Source organism: Oryctolagus cuniculus, chromosome 6 (assembly GCF_051225735.1).
Source record: "Oryctolagus cuniculus isolate XC-2025 breed Fujian yellow rabbit chromosome 6, ASM5122573v1, whole genome shotgun sequence".
NCBI lineage: Eukaryota > Metazoa > Chordata > Mammalia > Lagomorpha > Leporidae > Oryctolagus > Oryctolagus cuniculus.
In genome coordinates, this window is record NC_142872.1 from 24,306,862 (window position 1) to 24,325,465 (window position 18,604).

The following is an 18,604-nucleotide window of genomic DNA, read 5'->3' on the forward strand; positions in this document are numbered from 1 at the left end:
TTTTGGAATACATATAATCTGTGAAATATACTTTCTTTTTTTATTTTTATTTTTATTTTTTTTTTTTTTATATTTTTGACAGGCAGAGTGGACAGAGAGAGACAGAGAGAGAAAGGTCTTCCTTTTGCCGTTGGTTCACCCTCCAATGGCCGCCGCTGCAGCCGGCGCACCGCGCTGATCCGATGGCAGGAGCCAGGATCCAGGTGCTTTTCCTGGTCTCCCATGGGGTGCAGGGCCCAAGCACCTGGGCCATCCTCCACTGCACTCCCTGGCCATAGCAGAGAGCTGGCCTGGAAGAGGGGCAACCGGGACAGAATCCGGCGCCCCGACCGGGACTAGAACCCGGTGTGCCGGCGCCGCAAGGTGGAGGATTAGCCTATTGAGCCACGGCGCCGGCTCTACTTTCTTACTCTGTATGACTGCCTTTTTTTTTCTCCAAGACTTATTTATTTGAAAGGCAGAGTGACAGAGAGGGTGACAGATCTTCTTTTTAAGGCTCATTCCCTAAATGGCTCTGGATTTTTTTTTTAAAGATTTATAGATTTACTTATTTGAAAAGCAGAGTTCTTGAGAGAGAGAAAGAGGAGAGGGCATTCTTCCATCCACTGGTTCACTCCACACATGGCTGCAAGTGCTGGAGCCAGGCTGATCCAAAGCCAGGAGCCTGGAGCATCTTCTAAATCTCCCACATGAGTGCAGGGACCCAAGCAGTTGGGTCATCTTCCGCAGCTTTTCCACGCACATTAGCAGGGAGCTGGATTGAAAATGGAGTAGCTGGTACTCGAACTAGTGCCCACATGAGATGCCAGCATTGCAGGTGTGGCTTCACCTGCTGTGCCACAGTGCTGGCCCCCTAAATGGCTCTTAAGATATACAGTTGGTCCAGTCAGAAATCAAGAGTCTGGAACACCATCCAGGTCTCCCTGTGGGTGGCAGGAGCCCAGGTGATTGGACCATTACCTGCTGTTTTCCCAGGCACATTAGCAGGGAGCTGGATTTGAAGCAGAGCAGCCAGGAGTTGAATTGGCCCTTTGATGATAAGCTGCACCAAAACACCTGTCACTATGAGTGTTTATAATCCTATGAAAGTGTAAATATAACTTAAGCTCATGGGCAGAACAAATCAGAAGAGGAGCCAATTTTTGTGATACTGTTTTGATAGTCCTAAAATGAAATCTTAAACTATGTTTTAGAAATTGCAGCAGTTAGTTGTTAGGTGCAGAGGGTTTTATGAAGATAGCAAGCTGAATAAGATTTATTACCCTTAGACTTACAACTTGTCTTTCCCTCACCTGAACCAAAAAGCTGCTGCTGCTGGCGTTGTGTGAGCCCTGGGCTTTAGAGAATCCCAGGAAAGTGAGGTAATGGAGCTTACAAAAATAAATAAACAAACACTCATGTATCTATAATCATATGTATATAAATATATTAAGACATGTATTTTTGTATCTATTACTGATCTTTCAGAGAGCTATCAAAATGTATATCCTGGGAAGTTAATGTAGGTTAAAGTGGTGCAGTAGGCAGGTAGCAGAGGTAGGGGGTGCCAGCGAAAAGCGAACAGAATGAAACACCGTATGAAAGAATGTAAATGCATAGGACAGTGCAGTTGTGTAAAATTGTCTGTTTCTAGTACATATAGAAATTAGGCATTTTCTTGTTTTGCTTGTCTTAATTTAGGATTACGACCTCATATATTATACTTTGAACTGTTGAAGAATTTAGTAGGACCCTGTGGCCTTTAAAATTGGTTCAGATATATCCTGTTTGTGATCTAAGTAGGATTCTTTTCTTGGTGTCTAATAATTGCATGTTTTGATCCCTCATTAGGGTTATGCCTATACTTTTATCACAGAAGATCAGGCTCGCTATGCTGGGGACATAATTAAAGCTCTTGAATTGTCAGGGACGACAGTGCCTTCTGATCTTGAGAAACTCTGGAGTGATTTCAAGGATCAGCAGAAAGCTGTGAGTTTTTTAACTCTTACTACTTTTATGCAAATCATTACTATGTTCTGAATCTTTAGTACCTGGTTCTCTGAGTCTTGCTAGTGCTGTTTTCAGTTTATCTTTGGAGGGAACGCAGTGAAACAGAGCTCCCTCTTGTTGGAGCATAGTGTTTGTGAAGACTACAGACAGTGCTGTTTTTTCATGGTCGAGGGCTGTTTTTGTTACATTGACATACATTGCCTTGAAAAATACTTAATTGCTGTAAATTCCTAAGCTTTGTAGTTTTTACTATGAAATTAACTGTTTTGTTTTTCCTTGAAAGGAGGGAAAAATAATTAAAAAGAGTAGTGGGTTCTCTGGTAAGGGATTCAAGTTTGATGAAACAGAACAAGCTTTGGCCAATGAGAGGAAGAAGTTACAAAAAGCAGCTCTTGGACTGCAAGATTCAGATGACGAGGACGCTGCTGTTGATGTAAGCATTGTTCTCAGCCCTTCGTCACCAAGTGAAGTCATCCTTTCTGTACTGCATCTTACCCAGTTGCCAGTCATTGAAAACCTGGATGTGTACCTGTCCTATCCTTTCCTGTGTGTCTGTTGGGGTGGTGGTGGTGGTGGTGGTGTTTGTTTGTATTTGTGTTTATGTAATGTACTTTGATAAAATGAGAGTTTCTTGTTTTATTACATTTGTTAAAACAACATTTTGTAGAAATGTTTCCCCTTTTTTTTTTTTTTTTTTTTGATTCTTAACCTGTTGACAGCAATATTTTATTATATGGATGTTTTGCAGTTGAATAAACCAAACTCCTGGTTTTGAATATATGGGTTGTTTTCTTATATTCACTATGTAAACAATACTATTCTGGGGGGTGGTGCTGTGGCGTAGCAGGTTAAGTTCTGGCCTGCAGCGCTAGCATCCTATGTGGGCACCCATTCGAGTATTGGCCGCTCCCCTTCTGATCCAGTTCCCTGCTAATTTACCCGAGAGCAGCAGAGGATGGCCTGAGTCCTTGGGCCCCTGCATTCATGTGGGAGAACCAGAAGAAACTCCTGGCTCCTGGCTTCAACCTGGTCCAGCCCTGGTCATTGTGTCCATTTGGGGAGCAAACCAGTGGATGGAAGACCTCTCTCTGTTTGTATTTCTGTACTCAGTATCAGAAGTCACTTGTTGCTGGGTCAGCCTTGTCTTTAAAGAGGATTGTACACAGGCTGATTTTTCTCGCTCGGAATGTGGCTAAGGGCAGCAAGGCTCGTCACTCCTGGAGTGCTGAGACGTTCATCATTCCTTTTGCCTTGATGGGGAAAACTGGGTGATCTTTCTCTTTTCAGATCTAATTATTTATTTTCATGGCAGAGTGACACAGAGAGATAGAGAGTGACAGAAAAAGAAAGAGATCTTGCGTCTGGTGGTTCACTCCCGAAATGGTTGCAACAGTTTTGGCTGTGCCAGGCTGAAGCCAGGAGTCCAGAATTCCATCTGTGTCTTCCTGTCAGTGGCAGGGACCCATGTACTTGTTCCATCTTCCATAGCTTTCCTAGGCTCGTTAGCAAGGCCTGGATCAGAAGTGAAGTAGCCGGGACTGAAACTGTCACTCCAGTGTGGGATGTGGGCCTGGCCTCCTAGGCAGCAGTTTCACAGTGCTGGCCCTGTAAACTTGTGTTTCTAATTCACTTTTTGCTAATCCTCCTTGTGTTCTCTTTGGTCTAGATTGATGAGCAAATTGAAAGCATGTTTAATTCAAAGAAGAGAGTAAAGGATATGGCTGCTCCTGGAACTTCGAGTGTCCCTGCTCCAACCGCAGGAAATGCTGAGAAGTTAGAAATTGCTAAGAGACTGGCTCTTCGAATCAATGCTCAGAAAAATTTGGGCATCGAGTCTCAGGTATTAAGTAATTTGTTCCGAGTCTCAGTCAACACTTTTTGTAAGTTCTTTAATTATGTTAGATGTCAGTAAATAAGATATCCTAGATTCTGAGTTTTTGAAAATTTAGCATTCTTAACCCAGAATTTTTTTATAATTGTCTTTGGATGATTTCTCTAGTGTGCATTTGGGCTTAGTTTTATGGAGCATTATTCTGGCTCATCTTACCAAAGTTATCGTAAGAGTGATTATTTTTTTAGAAAGCTTTTATTTAATAAATATAAATTTCATAAGTACAACTTTTGGATTATAGCAGTTCTTCCCCACCCCCAAGATTAATTATTTTTTTTTCTTTCTTAACCTGCTTTTATTGGGTGAGTTATTGGGCACACCAAACAATCCTCTGCATGTAGAAGCACATACTATGTGTTTCAAACTAACATGGATTCAAACAGTGAAGAAAATGTTTTTAAATATTTCCCGTAGCATTTTCCTGGAAGCTTTCTTGTTTATTTTTCACTAACAGTTAATTTCTGTAGCATACCCGAGGAATGGTTTATGAATCTGAACAGTATTTTGAAGACTGTGAGTAAGTCATTTCTGTTATTGAACGCCAGGTTCCCCATCTGGAGGAGGTGCTTGGTAATGGTAATGGTATAAAGGAAACTCCTAAGAAGCACAAAGTATGTCAGTTATCCTGGAAATACTGTACTATATCTGATACAAGTGTTCCTGAATCATTAGGGATATATCTAAAATCTATTAGAATATTTAAGATAGAACATTCTTAGTTTTCTCATCAAGAAAAAGGAAGATGTATTAAACTGTTAGTCTTAAATATATTCTCATACTGGTCCATTGCACATATGGTGGGAAATCTGCATTCGAAAGATGCTTTATTTTTGTTTGTATTTTTAGGATTTATATTGTTTATTTGCAGAGACAGAGCTTGACCTTCCATATGCTGGTTCACTCCCTGAATGGCCACAAAGGCAGGGGCTGGATCAGGCAAAGCCATGGGTCTGGAACTCCATCCCGGTCTCCATTTGAGTGGCAGGGACCCTGCACTTGAACCATCCTCTGCTGCTTTCTCAGGCACATTAACAGGGAACTAGGTTGGAAGTGGAGCAGATGGAACTTGAACCCGTGCCCGTATGGGATGCTGGTGTTGCAGGCAGCAGTTTACTCTGCTGCGCAACGCTGGCCTTTTAAACAGAGTTAGTGACTTTGCAGAGAAGAACTTGGGGTGGGCTTCCTGGCCCTGTCTCTGTGCCCCTTTGAGATTTGACTGTGGATCTTCTCCCCTGCAGGATGTGATGCAGCAGGCCACCAATGCAATCCTCAGAGGCGGCACCATTCTCGCACCTACTGTGTCTGCGAAAACCATCGCAGAGCAGCTTGCTGAGAAGATCAATGCCAAGCTCAATTACGTGCCTTTAGAGAAGCAAGAAGAGGAGAGACAGGATGGTGGACAGAATGAGTCTTTTAAGAGATACGAGGAAGAATTAGAGATCAATGACTTCCCACAGGCAAGTAACAAGTTTTGAACTTCATCATGAGGTAGAAACTCTTGATTCTTGAGCAGCAAAAATCCCTTCTTTAAGACCTGTGAAAATTTTAGTGGCTACTTACTTTCTACATAGATGAGGGAAACAATAGAAATTTTATTTTTTATTTTTGCAAATGTGTCCTAGGTAGGTTAGAAGCTAAATGGAGTCGTAATGCAGGCATACATTAATGATAATCTTGACATTGTGGATAATGTAATATTAGCCACCCTACTGTTTGTCAGCACATCAGGTTTTAAAAATCCTGTTACAATGTGTTTTTCCTCCCCACCCTTTGTTTCAGACTGCCAGGTGGAAGGTTACCTCCAAGGAGGCTCTGCAGAGAATCAGCGAATACTCGGAAGCCGCAATCACAATCAGAGGAACGTATTTCCCTCCTGGCAAAGAGCCCAAGGAAGGAGAGCGCAAAATCTACTTGGCGATTGAAAGTATGTCCTGTAGGATTAAGGTTGATGTCGGTGTCCTAGACGCAGGAGAACATGAGGTCACTTGCAGAGAGGGGGGAGATAAGGAGCAGTTCTAAGAAACGATAGTAGAAAGGATAGTTTCCTAAATCACTGGGGGAGAGTTCGGTAGAAGTTTGGTATCTGTACAAAGGTGACTGATTTGTTTGTGAGACTCTCTCCGTTTTGACAGCTCAGTCAAATTTGAAGTCTCTGAAAGGACTGACTCATTCATGCTTTTACTGTGGTGAGTGTTCTGGCCATAATTTAGTTTAGAAAGTGAATCAGCAATATTAGGCCATATGATGAATTTTTTTAGATTTATTTATTTACTTGAAAGGCAGAGTTAGAGAGAGAGTAGGGAGAGATAAAGAGATCTTCTATCAGCTGATTCACTCCCCAAATGGCCACAACAACCAGAGCTGGGCTGATCTGAAGCTAGGAGCCAGGAGCATCTTCCATGTCTCTGCATGGTCTCTGCGTTTTTGTGTGAGGCTACTGAAGTCAGCAAGTGATTTTACAGAGCTCCTTAAATGTCTGGGGAGAGATAAAAAAAATCTCTTAGTCTTTGCAGGTGTTCTGTATTGGGGCAAATTTTGCGCTTTTAGCCAGACAGCTTGTAACTCAGCGTTAGCGTTCACTGTCTGCTTACACAGTCTAGGGGTCAGCCATCTCAGGTGACAGCCAAGAGCCTTCCCAGGTCTTTTTCGAGCCCAGACACAGTCCTGGACCTACACACGGCCTTCTAGGTTCCTACAAATGTATGGCAGCTGTACAAAGCCCTTAGTCAGAGCTTTTTGTGTTTGCCCTGTTACCTGCCCCAGGGTAGTGTCTAGTGCCCTTGCAGCTGAGAGTGCCTTTGTCCCCCTCTAGTGTTGGCTCTCTCCTGGGAGAGTCCAGGTTAGGTGAAGTGAAGGCAAGCCTTTTGAGCAGAGAGCCACCAGACAGCTGGCTTGGAGAGTAGCGTGCTAGATGGTCCTGGGCGTGTGAACTGCTGTCTTCGAGGCTGTGGGTAGGCAGTGGGGAGCTGGCAGAGGTTGAAGGGCAGGTGGGGTCAGAGTTAGTTACACACTAAATGCTCTGGTCCCGAGACATGGTTGCTATTTCCTTTTCTTCTTTCTTTTGTGTTTGGATATTAGAAAGTTTTAATTGGTTTCCAGAGCCCAAATAAAGTTTTGTTTTGTTTTTTTGTTTTTTTTTTTTTGACAGGCAGAGTGGACAGTGAGAGAGAGACAGAGAGAAAGGTCTTCCTTTTCCGTTGGTTCACCCCCCAATGGCTGCTGCGGCTGGTGCGCTGTAGCCAGCGCACCGCGCTGGTACAAAGCCAGGAGCCAGGTGTTTCTCCTGGTCTCCCATGCGGGTGCAGGGCCCAAGGACTTGGGCCATCCTCCACTGCCCTCCTGGGCCATAGCAGAGAGCTGGCCTGGAAGAGGAGCAACCGGGACAGAATCCGGTGCCCCGACCAGGACTAGAACCTGGGGTGCTTTCGCCGCAGGTGGAGGACTAGCCTGTTGAGCCGCAGCGCCGGCCTAAAGTTGTATTTTTATAAATTTATTTCCTTTTGTGGAGGGATAGGCTTTTGGAGTTCCCTGCTGTGCTGGATTCTCGATTAGATTTTCTGAATTAGGAATAATGATCTGTGGCACAGGTAAAACTCAGATGCAGCCTTTATGTGTTCACCCTGCACCACTGCCGTCCAGGAAGCTGCCTGCATGTTTTTAAATGTTATACAAAGGGCCCAGCGCTGTGGCGCAGCGGGTTAATAATACCCTGGCCTGAAGCGCCGGCATCTCATACGGGCGCCGGTTCCAGTCCTGGCTGCTCCTCTTCCGATCCAGCTCTCTGCTATAGCTTGGGAAGGCAGTACAAGATGGCCCAAGTCCTTGGGCCCCTGCGCCCATGTGGGAGACCTGGAAGAAGCTCCTGGCTCCTGGCTTTGGATCGGTGCAGCTATGGCTGTTGTGGCCAATTAGGGAGTGAACCGTCGGATTGAAGATTCTGTCTCTCTCTCTCTCTCTCCTCTCACTGTGTAACTGACTTTCAAATAAATAAATAAATAAATAAATCTTTAAAAAAATGTTATGCAAAGCATATGGGTCCAGAAGTAGGCACATTGCATGTTTTTTATTCTTCATGTTTATGACTTTGAGAAACTGACTTAGCTGTTTCAAGTCGGGTTTTAAAATGGCTTCCTTTGATGTGTTCTGAGAGACTTTTGACTTGCCAGTGACTCTGTGTGTATAAATCATGTGACGTTCTTATTATTTGGTAAAATTATTACTATTATTTGGTTGCTAGCACCTAGGGCTTCAAGCAGAGAAAATGACTCTGTTAGCTTTGCACAGTTCTTTGCCGCTGTGTTCATTAGGCCGTGCAAGATGGAGACACGGGGTGCTCAGGGAGGCTTCATGACAAAGCCTTTGGTAGGGGCCAGTGTTGTGATGCAGAGTTAAGCCATACTGGCATTGTGAATCGGACAGCTTCATCTGTCCCGTCTGTTCTGCTGCTGATCCAGCTTCTTGCTAATGCATGTGGGAAGGCGGCAGATAATGGCTCAGGTGATTGGACCCCTGCCACCACCTGGGAGACCCAGCTGCAGTTCCTGGCTGCTGGGTTTGGCCTGATGCAGACCTGGCTGTTGACCTGGCTTTGTACATCACTTTATCAGAGCTCTGCTGTGTGCCAGATGAGATGTCCGCCACATAGATCACACAGCCTCTGCTTCCTTTTCCTTCCTCTCGGTTTGGTTCTGGTCCCATCCCTCCTCTGTCATCCTGCGCTCAGGAAGTAACATCTACTTTTGTTAATACTCTGGAGTGAATTTTGTGTTCGCCACAGGGAGGTCATGTTAATGAGACTGTGAAGGGTGTGCTGGAGACAAGGTGCTTGTGGGCAGCGCTGAGACCAGTGAGGAGAATGACCTGGAGCTGTTGGAGGGTTGCTGGAGAGGGAGGTTTTTCAAAGGTCATTTAGACTTTGAAGTGCCAAGTACAGCGCTAACAGAGAGAAAACACGTGTTGCTGGTGTGCAAGGCAAGCTGGTGTCATCTGTAGTTCTGTGCTTGGAGGACCCCAGGCCCTCTGTGTGGCTTGGCAGCTCCAGGCCTCCCACCAGGCGGAGGGAAGAACAGGAAGGACTTTTGTGCCCAGTGCCGCTGTGTAATTTATATAGCCTGGTCTGTGACCCTCTCTTTTAACTAGTAGAGAATCCCTCAAAAGCAGCCACACTTGTTTTAGGACCAATGAGAGGAAGTGCCCGTTTTTCATGACTACCTATAACGTAGGTAACCTATTACCTAGAGAATTACGTAAGTGAAACGTCTAAACTGGAGCAATGGTCAGGCTTAGCTGAGCTCAGAAAATCAGCCATGTGGACCTGAGACTGTCAGTTTTCTTTAAAAAAAAAAAAAAAGCACAGGAAATGAGCGGTGAGCGTCACACCGTCTCATGCCTGGCAGCTGACTGACGTTCCACACACTTTCCTTCTGGTTGTGGTGCTGCCTGCTCTGGTGCTTGATTCTGTCCTCCGCTCTCCTTTACCCACGTCTCCTCCTTCCCAGTACCCACTGTCCCCACACAGCTTTGAAGTGCTGTGGCTTGTGTCTGTACAGGGCTGTGACTGCACAGCCATACCCTCAACTCTTTCCTTCCTGTCAGTCTTTCTCTGTGTTTCTCACGCTCTCTGGGGTCAGAAGAGTTATTCACCTCTAGTAAGAGAGAAAATCTTTCTTTTTCTTAGGAATTCTTTCTGCTATTAGTTTTTTTTTATTTTTTCCTGACAAGCGGAGTAGACAGTGAGAGAGACAGACAGAGAGAAAGGTCTTCCTTTGCCGTTGGTTCACCCTCCAATGGCCGGCGCGCTGTGGCCAGCACACCGCACTGATCCGATGGCAGGAGCCAGGTACTTATCCTGGTCTCCCATGGGGTGCAGGGCCCAAGTACTTGGGCCATCCTCCACTGCACTCCCTGGCCACTCTGCTCTTAGTTTTTAAAATATAAGATAACACTAGTGTGGCTCTCTGCATTGCCACCCCTTTTCTTTGCCAGACCAGTCTCTGGCTTCCTTCGTCCGGCTTTTTCCTCATCAGTCAGTGTGGCCTGTGCTGTTGGTGCCTCCCTGCTCATGGACATTGTGCCGACTGCACGTCTCACCCTCTGCCCTTGGTGGTCCTCTGACCTCTGCCTCCCCTCACCTTCTGGCCCGTGCCCACTGGCTTCATTTCCATTTCCCACTGGATGTCTTGTGAGCCCTTTAGCTACAGCAATCTATTAAATTGCACTTAGCAGCGTTGTTGAGAACGCCGTCTCCCTAGATTCAGCACCTTTGTTACTCATTTAACTTGATAGTCACATCTTACCATCTTGCTGTTCACGTTCAGTCAGTAAAAACCCCTTGTCCGTGGTGCCTCAGGAGAGCGTGCGGTCCCCGCAGGGGTAGGTACGGTGCTGTGAGGCTTGGGGCCCTCTGCCTGGGCGGCAGGGAGCTGGTTAACAGTGAGTGTGAGTGACCGCTGAGCTCCTTCCCACCTGCCCTGCAGAATGTCGTCACAGGTTTGTCTGTTCTACAAGACCGTACAGAGCGTGAAGAGGAGTTGTTTGCGTAATCACTCTCTCGCAGGGTATCACAGGTGGTGCCAGCCCGATGGTTCCTCAGTGAGGAACCATGAATGAGCGTCCCCAGCCCATCTTCTGCTGTCAGTAAGCTAGCTGTCTTCACACCGTTTTCTCAGCCATGCTGTGCGTGCCTTTCCTCATTCTGTTCCACTTCACGTGGGTTCTCTTTGCAGAACAGTCTCCATGTCCTCCCTCCTCCTTCAGCTAGGGTAGTCCTCCGTGGATCTGTGAGGCTGTGTTCAGAGGACGCCTTCCTCAAACGTTAGCAGACTTCAGAGAACCTAACAGATGTCTAATAAGTATTGTTAAGCCAAGGGTGTTTCATTTCCTCTTAGCCTTTTCTAGGCAGATTGCTCGTCATCTTTTCTTTGCTGTTCTTAATGAACATACCATGAACTCTTAAAGTGGGGTGGCTACTTCGTGTGACATGGGCCACCCTCTTCCCACACCACAGTGCCTGCTTCCTGCTAATGCAAGTGTTGAGTCAGCCACCCACACTGGAGTCCTGGGTTTCATTCCTGGCACCCAGTTTGGGCCTGCTGTGGCCACAGCCATTGTAGGCTTTTTGGGGAGTGAAACAGCAGATGGAAGATCACTTTCTGTCTTTCTGTATCTGGGTGTCTCTTTCTGCCTTTGAAATAAGTAGCACTATTTTAAAAAGAACACTAAATAGTGCATGTAACGTGACTGCTAGTGATCATGCTGGAAGCTGTAAGGGTGATCAGAGTAGGAAGCAGGCAGTAGTAAGAGTGTGGGCGCTGTCCTACCAGGCTTTGAAAAGTCATCGCAACAGACAGCATGGTGTCCCTAAAAGCTACCTACTGTGTTTTTTCATGGATGTCCATGACATAGATTAAAATCCATTGTCATTCTAATAACATGAGTAATATGTTTTCCACTTAATCACCAGGTGCCAATGAACTGGCCGTGCAGAAAGCAAAAGCAGAAATCACCAGGCTCATAAAAGAAGAACTGATAAGGCTGGTGAGTGAAAACCTTGGGGCTTATTTGTCTTGCTTTTATAGTTTTATTACACGTAGTATATAGACAGGTACACAAATCATAAACATAGAACTTGCTGAGTTTCCACAGAGGAAGCATACCAGGGTAATCACGCCTCAGATCTAGAAATGTGGACCACCAGCAGCATTCCAGAAGCCACCCCCAAGTCACCACTCACCTCCCCCGGGTGCACCCCTGGGGTGACTTGTAAGCCACGAGTCCTCTTTGTCTACTGTTGAGCTCCGTGTACGTGCAGGCGAGTGCTGTGTGCACGTTTTGTATTTTGCTGCTTTCCCTCAGCATTATTTTGAGGGGCTCAGTTGGTGGTGTTGCATACAGCAATACTTCATGTATTTTGATGCTACATGGTATTAAATTACATGAATGTGTGACATTATGGACTTTAGGGTTATTCCAGTGTTGGTTCTCTAGCCTAACACTTTTGTGAACATTTTCCCATGTCCCTTTTTTGCACATTAGTATATTTTTCTCCTGGGCATGTACCTGGGAGTGGAATTGCTAATTATAAGGTATGTGTGGTTCAGCTGTTAGGAGGTTTTGCTTAGTAGTTTGCTGAAGGAGTTGCACTAATTCACACTCCGCCAGCAGCGAAGATTCCAGCTACTCCTCGTGTCTGCCAGGACACGCTGTTGCCAGTGCTGTTAGACTTAGGCATGACCGGCTGGATTTTCAGTCAGGCTCCCCTTCCAGGCCGCCTTTCCCAAGGAGGCAGACATAGCCCTGTGTCTGCATCGCCAGGGGGAGGTTAGGAACCACGCCTTGCGAACATTGTTTTTGGGGGAAGGGTAGAAAGTTTGAAGAAGGGAGGGTGCACAAAACCAGAGCAAAGGGAGTAGCCTCTAAATGAGTGCGGAAAACTTTTCACCAAGGAGGGGAAAGAACCCAGCTGAGCCAGAATGCAGTTGCCAGGGAGTAGTTGAGTAAACAAAGAGAAAGGATTCGTTATTGAACAGATTCTTCTGCCTCAGTGCAATAATACTGACACTTTCTGTGTTAAATATCTGGTAGTTTTATAAAGTGATAGAGGGCTTGATTTTAACTTTTCTGCCTTTTTTTCTTTGCCTGACCATATATCTTTTATTTTCTTATTTTAGCAAAATTCATACCAACCAACAAATAAAGGAAGATACAAAGTCTTATAAACATCTGGAAAAAACATTTTTACCTGTGCCGGTCTGTAATACGTGTGACAGTTGTTGTCTGATGTTTACAATGTATTGTAAATTAAGATTTTAAAAATTCTGTCTTGCTAAATTTTTAAGTACAAGAAAGCAGTATTTGCTAAGAAAATCTCTGTCAGTAAGTACCCCACCATTATTCAAACTGTATTTAAAACAGGCCTGTTTTCAGAGTAGAATGTCCTCTACTGTAAAACTTAAATACTGATATTTTAGCTGTCTGGGTAATAGTCGGGGGTTAACAGATGGAGATAATTGTGCACAAGTCACTGGGGGCTCCTCACCTTAACCTCTGTCAATGAAATTGTGGTCATCTCCTGAAAAAATGTAAAATTCTCTGCCATATTTTGTGCCCCCTTCCACTTTGATCTTCGATCTTACTTGACTCAGTGAAACAATATGAACTGGATTTAAGAATATTGTAATCGAAGTTTTACACAGTAGGTTCAGAGTTTTTGTTTCAGTTTTTACTGTAAATGGGCAATAGTTGGACTACTTTTGGTTTTTGTAAAATTAAAGATTTATAGAATAAGAATTTTTTGCATTTCTTTACACTGCAAAGGGTTTTAGTATTTACTACTTAACAGGTTCCTCTTGCAGCCTCTGACTCTGTGCCCAGCTACTAATTATTTTTAATCATCTTTAAAAGAAAGGGACTGTAGCCTATAAATATTAGGTCCTATAGCTTTTTCATCCTGAAAGTGTTTATACATCTGTATATATAGTACATGCATACACCTTATGGCTTGTAATCTGATTTCCTTCAGGATTATTGAGTAGGTTATGAATTTTTTCTTAGAAATTTTAAAGTATAGTGGTGTCCATGTTTTAGGATTAATATGTCTTCAGCATTTCTCAGTGAAATTGAATGCACAAGGAATCATAAATTCTATTTTCGAGCCCTCAAGACCAAGTACCTGACTATTCTCATGTAAATTGCTATAGTGGGCTTACCAAGTTTTCTTTTCTGATGTATATTAGAACTTCATATTATTGTCATTTCTTGAAAACTTTTTTTTTTTTTCAGAAATTAAATAGTTCTTTTTCTTAAGTTATACAAAAATTCTTTAGATGTTATTGGCTTATAATTTTTACAACAAACAAAAAAATCAAAGCATGCTATAGTTAAGACAGTCATTTTAATAGCATAGTCAGTGGAGAACATGACCAGGAGTGTCAGTCGTTAGTTTTCCATAGGAGCTAAACCTTATTGAAAAATAGTCCAATCGAAAGATATTGTTAGACTCCTCACATATCTACTTACTTTCCTGAAGGAAGAAAACAGATGAGACACGTATGACAGCAGAACCAGATAAATACTCTAAAATTCCAGGCGTCATGGCCCCCCTGCTCCGAGTTTGTTTCTTTGCTTGTCTTTCCCACCTGGTGGTCGTTTGTTCCTGTGGTACAGTACATGACGGTCCCACACTGGTGACACTTTGGTGCTCCCGTCAGCCAACTGGATCACTCCCAGATTCAGAGTTTTACATCATTTTAGCATTTCCTTTGTGTTTGTACATGTTGTGATGAGCCACTGTTAGTATTTTGATTTAAAATGAAGCATAATTACTCTGTTAGTACATTTTTAGTGTCACCAACTCATTTTTAAAATTTGAATGATGTACAGACTTTAATTTGTTTTTACTGCAATATCAATATTTGCTCATGTTTTCTAAATTCCTTTTAAAATAAAGTTAATTCTGTATGCGTTTTTCTAAAATGATCTTTCCTTAAATACTTTGTCCACTGCTACTTTCTCTAATCTTGTTGATATAGGTGTTCATGTGAGAGACATGTTATACAGATGTGTTTGTGAGAAAAATCTAGGGGTGAGCGTTGGTCTAGGCCGCTGCTTGGGATCCACAAGACCAAAATCAGAATTCAAGTCCTGGCTTCTGCCCACCCCCCCCCCCCCCTTAATAGATTAATTAATTTATTTGAAAGACCAGAGTTAACACAGAGGGAGAGGTCGAGAGATATGGAGATCTTCCACTGGTTTACTTCCCAAATGTCCGCAATGGCCGGTGCTGGGCCAGGCCAAAGCCAGGAGCCCGGAACCCCATCCAGGTCTCCTACATGTGTGGCAGGGGCCCAAACACGTGGGCCGTTCTCCCCTGCTTTCGCAGGTGTATTAGGAGGAGCTGGATCCAAAGCAGAACAGCCAGGCCTTGAACTGGCGCTCCTATGGGATGCTGGCCTCTGCTTCGGAGCCAGCTTCCTGCTAGCGTATCCTGGGAGGCAGAAAAAGATGGCTGAAGTGCTTGGGCCCTTGCCACCGAGTTCTAGCCGCTGCCGTTGGCTTGGCCCAGTCCTCGATGTTGTGGCATTTGGGAGATAAGCCAGCAAATGGAAAACTGATGTGTCTGTCTGTCTCTTTCTCCCCCACCCCCTACCTCTCTCCTACTGCCTTTCCATATTTCTCTCCCTGTCTTTCAAGTAGATGAAAATAAAGAGTGAAAAAAAATTCTGGCAACTTACTATCCAAAATTAGGTTTTACACTAAAAATTTATTCCAGGAAGTCTTTTGGTCTTTGATGTTCTTGATGCTTAGCGTAAGACAAACACAGGGGAGATGATGCTCATTTACAAGCTAGAGTTGTCCCACAGTGACACACACTCCTACAGAGCCGAGGCTTGGGGGAAAGGACGAAGGCTCCGTCCTGCCCCGATCCTTTAGGACGCCGGGTACACTTGCCTCATTTCCTGTCTCACTGTTGGTGTGCAGTGACAGTGCAGGGGACCACTATTCTTTGGTGGTAGGCAGTTCCTCCCTTCACATAAAGAGTTGGTTTTGTTTGTTTTAAATGAGAACCAGTTCTTGAATGTTGCAATTTGTAAGCACATTAAGCCAGTTGTAGGACGCAGGTTAATGTCGAGTGGCACACCAGCAAGCCAGGCCCACAGAGCTGTGAGGCAGTTGTGTCTGAGGCCATCAGCTAAGGTCCTTAGTGAGGGATGGTCGTGGTGTGTATTTTAGATAGGTGGTGGCAATGAAGTCGGGGGTAAATGGTTGCATTTTTAGGAAAATGCCCCATTTTGCTACTTTTTAGATAGGGCTTAGTTCTAGCAGGCGGGTTCTGAATGGATAGCCCAGTGTGGTCTGCAAAAAAGCTCTTCACAGAGCTACCAGTTGTTCCCATGCTGGTGTGTGGTTTTTATGTAAGGAAGGGAGTCTCTTGTCAGGAAAAGCTGAAGTTTGTCTTTTAGAAAGGGATGTATGTGTTCGTGTGTAGAAGGAAGGAGCCCGGAGAGAATGAGTGTGTGGAGGGAAGGGAGAGGGGTGGGAGAGATTCACTGACTTGAGGTGGTATTTGGAAACCGAGCGGTGAGCTCGCACTGCGGTGGGACGTGTTTTTTTGCACATTGCTTCATGAAACAGCTGCTCTGCTCTGAGGCCAGCCCTCTGCAGCTCAGCGCTCCGTTCCCCATGCCTCTCACTCAGCACTGAGTCCGAGACGCTGGCAGTTAAGGGTTTTGAAGGTGTTTTTTAAGTTTTTCTCAAGCAGGGGTCCAAGTAGGAATGTGAAGAAAAAGTAAACAGACATATTCTTTATGAAATCCCTGCAGTGCTGGTTTCTCCTTACTAGTCTGTTACAGGTTAACTGGTGTGTGTGTGTGTGTGTGTGTGTGTGTGTGTGAGAAACAGAGAGGGAGAGCGAGCTTACTGTCAAGTCACATGACCAGGGAGGAATTCACTTTTGATTATTTTTCTTGACCTTGTTCACTTCCAAATATGGCATCAGCTTATAGGAGTTCGTGATTTTTGAGCTCCAGCCTCTAAGAAGAAAGTCTGACTGCACTGACATTGTTCTGTTGTGGAGGGCTGAAAAAAGTATGAAGTAAAAAGGGAAGTTGAACCCCTTTGGAGAAATGGAATTCAGAGTTAACTCTCACGCATTTTCTAGGGTTGTTGTAAAAGCTGCAGTTACAGAATACAAGAAATGGTTTTTAATATATGGAAATACCTGGTAGCTCACGTTTTAGATAGTGTCATCTTTTCAGTTTTGTATCTTATGGAATAAAGGAAATGTGAGGATTCAGTATTTGCCTGCTGGCAAAACTCTTACCTAAAAAGTGATAAAATGGGGCATTTTCCTAAAACTGTAACTCTTTATCCTAGATGTCATTTCCACCACAGTGTTCTCTCCTTGCCATACTGGAGTGGCTGGGTTTGAATCCCTGCTCAGCTTCTGATCCAGCCGCTGGCTAATGTGCATCTTGGGAGGCGCAGGTCATCGCTCAAGTACTTGAGTCCCTGCCACCCATGTGGGAGACCAGGAATGAGTTCCAGGCCTCTGGCTTTGCTCTGGCCTAACCCTAGGTGTTTTGGGCATATGGGAAGTGAACCAGTGGTTGGAATAGTTTCCCCTTTAATCATTTGGACTTGATAGTGAGTGATGCAGCCTGTCAACTGCAGGCATTTGATGTTCAGGTGTCCTTCACCATCCGATGATCCTGGAATTCCTAAGGAGCGCTCATGCCTTCCACTCACCCAAGGACACTAGAAGGTGGCTTCTTTTCCACACACCTTTGCTTAAGGGAGTTATTTTTAATATAAGATGTATTTATTTATTTGAACAGAATTACAGGGAGAGGGAGAGACAGAAAAAGAGATGGCCACAACATTCCAGGACTGGGCCAGGCCACAGCCAGGAGCCTGGAGCTTCTCCCACATGGGCACAGGGACCCAAATACTTGAGCCATTTTCTGTTGCTTTCCCAGGCACATTAACAGGGAGCTGGATCAGAAATGGAGCAACCAGGATTTGAGCTAGTACCTATATGGGATGCCAGCACTGCAGGTGGCAGCTTAACACACTGTGCCGCAGTGTCAGGCTCTTAAAGGAGTCCTTTTGAGAACTCAGATTCTCAAAATATACTGTGGGCTTTTGTTTGTTTGTTTGTTTGTTTGTTTGTTTGTTTTGACAGTGGACAGTGAGAGAGAGAGAGAGAGAAAGGTCTTCCTTTTTGCCGTTGGTTCACCCTCCAATGGCCGCCGCAGCCGGTGCACCGCGCTGATCGAAGGCAGGAGCCGGGTACTTATCCTGGTCTCCCATGGGGTGCAGGGCCCAAGTACTTGGGCCATCCTCCACTGCACTTCCCTGGCCACATTAGAGCTGGCACTGTGGCAGCATAAGACAAGCACTGAGAAGACAGTGTGGACCGGTGGGAAAAGGGTGGACAGAGGAGGGGGCCGTGCCCCTCTCCTGCTACAGTGGCGTCTCCTGGAGGGGACGAGTGATAGCACTGAGTACCACTGTACCACAGCCCTGGGTGGGGCGCTGCCTGCCAGTGGGAAACAGCATAACATAAGCATAAGATAAGCAGAGCAGTTAAAGCCGCTTCCTGCAGTGCCAGTATTTGCTGTAGACGCCGGATCAAGTCCTGGCTGCCCTCTTCCAATCCAGGTCCCTGCTAGTGCACCTGGGAAAGTAGCAGAAGATGGCCCAAGTGCTTGGGCCCCTGCACCCACGTGGGAGACCTGGAAGAAGCTCCTGGCTTCTGGCTTCAGATTGGCTCAGCTCTGGCTGTTGCAGCCATTTGGGGAGTGAACCAGTGGATGGAAGACCTTTCTTTCTCTCTCTCTTCTGTCTAACTTTACCTCTCAAATAAATAAAATCTTTAAAGAAAAGTATTTACTTGGAAGGCAGAGTTACAGAGAGGTGAAGAGAGAGAGAGAGAGTGCTTGATTCGCTGGTTCACTCCCCAGTGGCTGCAGCATCTGAACTGGGCCCAGTTGAAGCCAGAAGGCTAGAACTCCATTTGGGTCTTCATGTGGGTGGAGGGGCTCAAGCACTTGAGTCATCTTCCGCCACTTTCCCAGACACGTCAGCAGGCTGCTGCCTCAGAAGTGGAGCAGCCGGGACTTGAACAGGCTCTCATATAGGGTGCTGGTGTTGCAAGTGGATGTTTAACCTGCTGTACCTCATTGCCAGCCACTACTGTGGATTTCTGAATCCATTTTTCCCATT

At 45.1% G+C, this 18,604-nt stretch overlaps 1 protein-coding gene across 5 annotated transcripts in view; it reads left to right on the forward strand.

Annotated features, from left to right (window-relative positions):
- Positions 1-14,353, forward strand: part of DDX46 (DEAD-box helicase 46) — a 60,677-nt gene extending 46,324 nt beyond the window's left edge. For 3 of the 5 annotated variants that reach the window (XR_016236113.1, XR_016236115.1, XR_016236114.1), the window contains 2 exons: positions 1,831-1,968; positions 2,273-2,374. Coding sequence is in view for 2 of the 5 variants with exons in the window: in XM_089335874.1 (XP_089192000.1) it covers positions 1,831-1,968; positions 2,273-2,422; positions 3,656-3,832; positions 5,119-5,337; positions 5,660-5,804; positions 11,343-11,416; positions 12,550-12,597 (951 nt within the window). In the remaining 3 variants the exon portion in view is untranslated. Of the gene's footprint in view, positions 1-1,830; positions 1,969-2,272; positions 2,423-3,655; positions 3,833-5,118; positions 5,338-5,659; positions 5,805-11,342; positions 11,417-12,549 lie in introns of those variants that run through there. The other 2 variants (XM_089335874.1, XM_008255025.5) reach the window with 1 other exon arrangement.
- Positions 14,354-18,604: the final 4,251 nt, after the last annotated feature.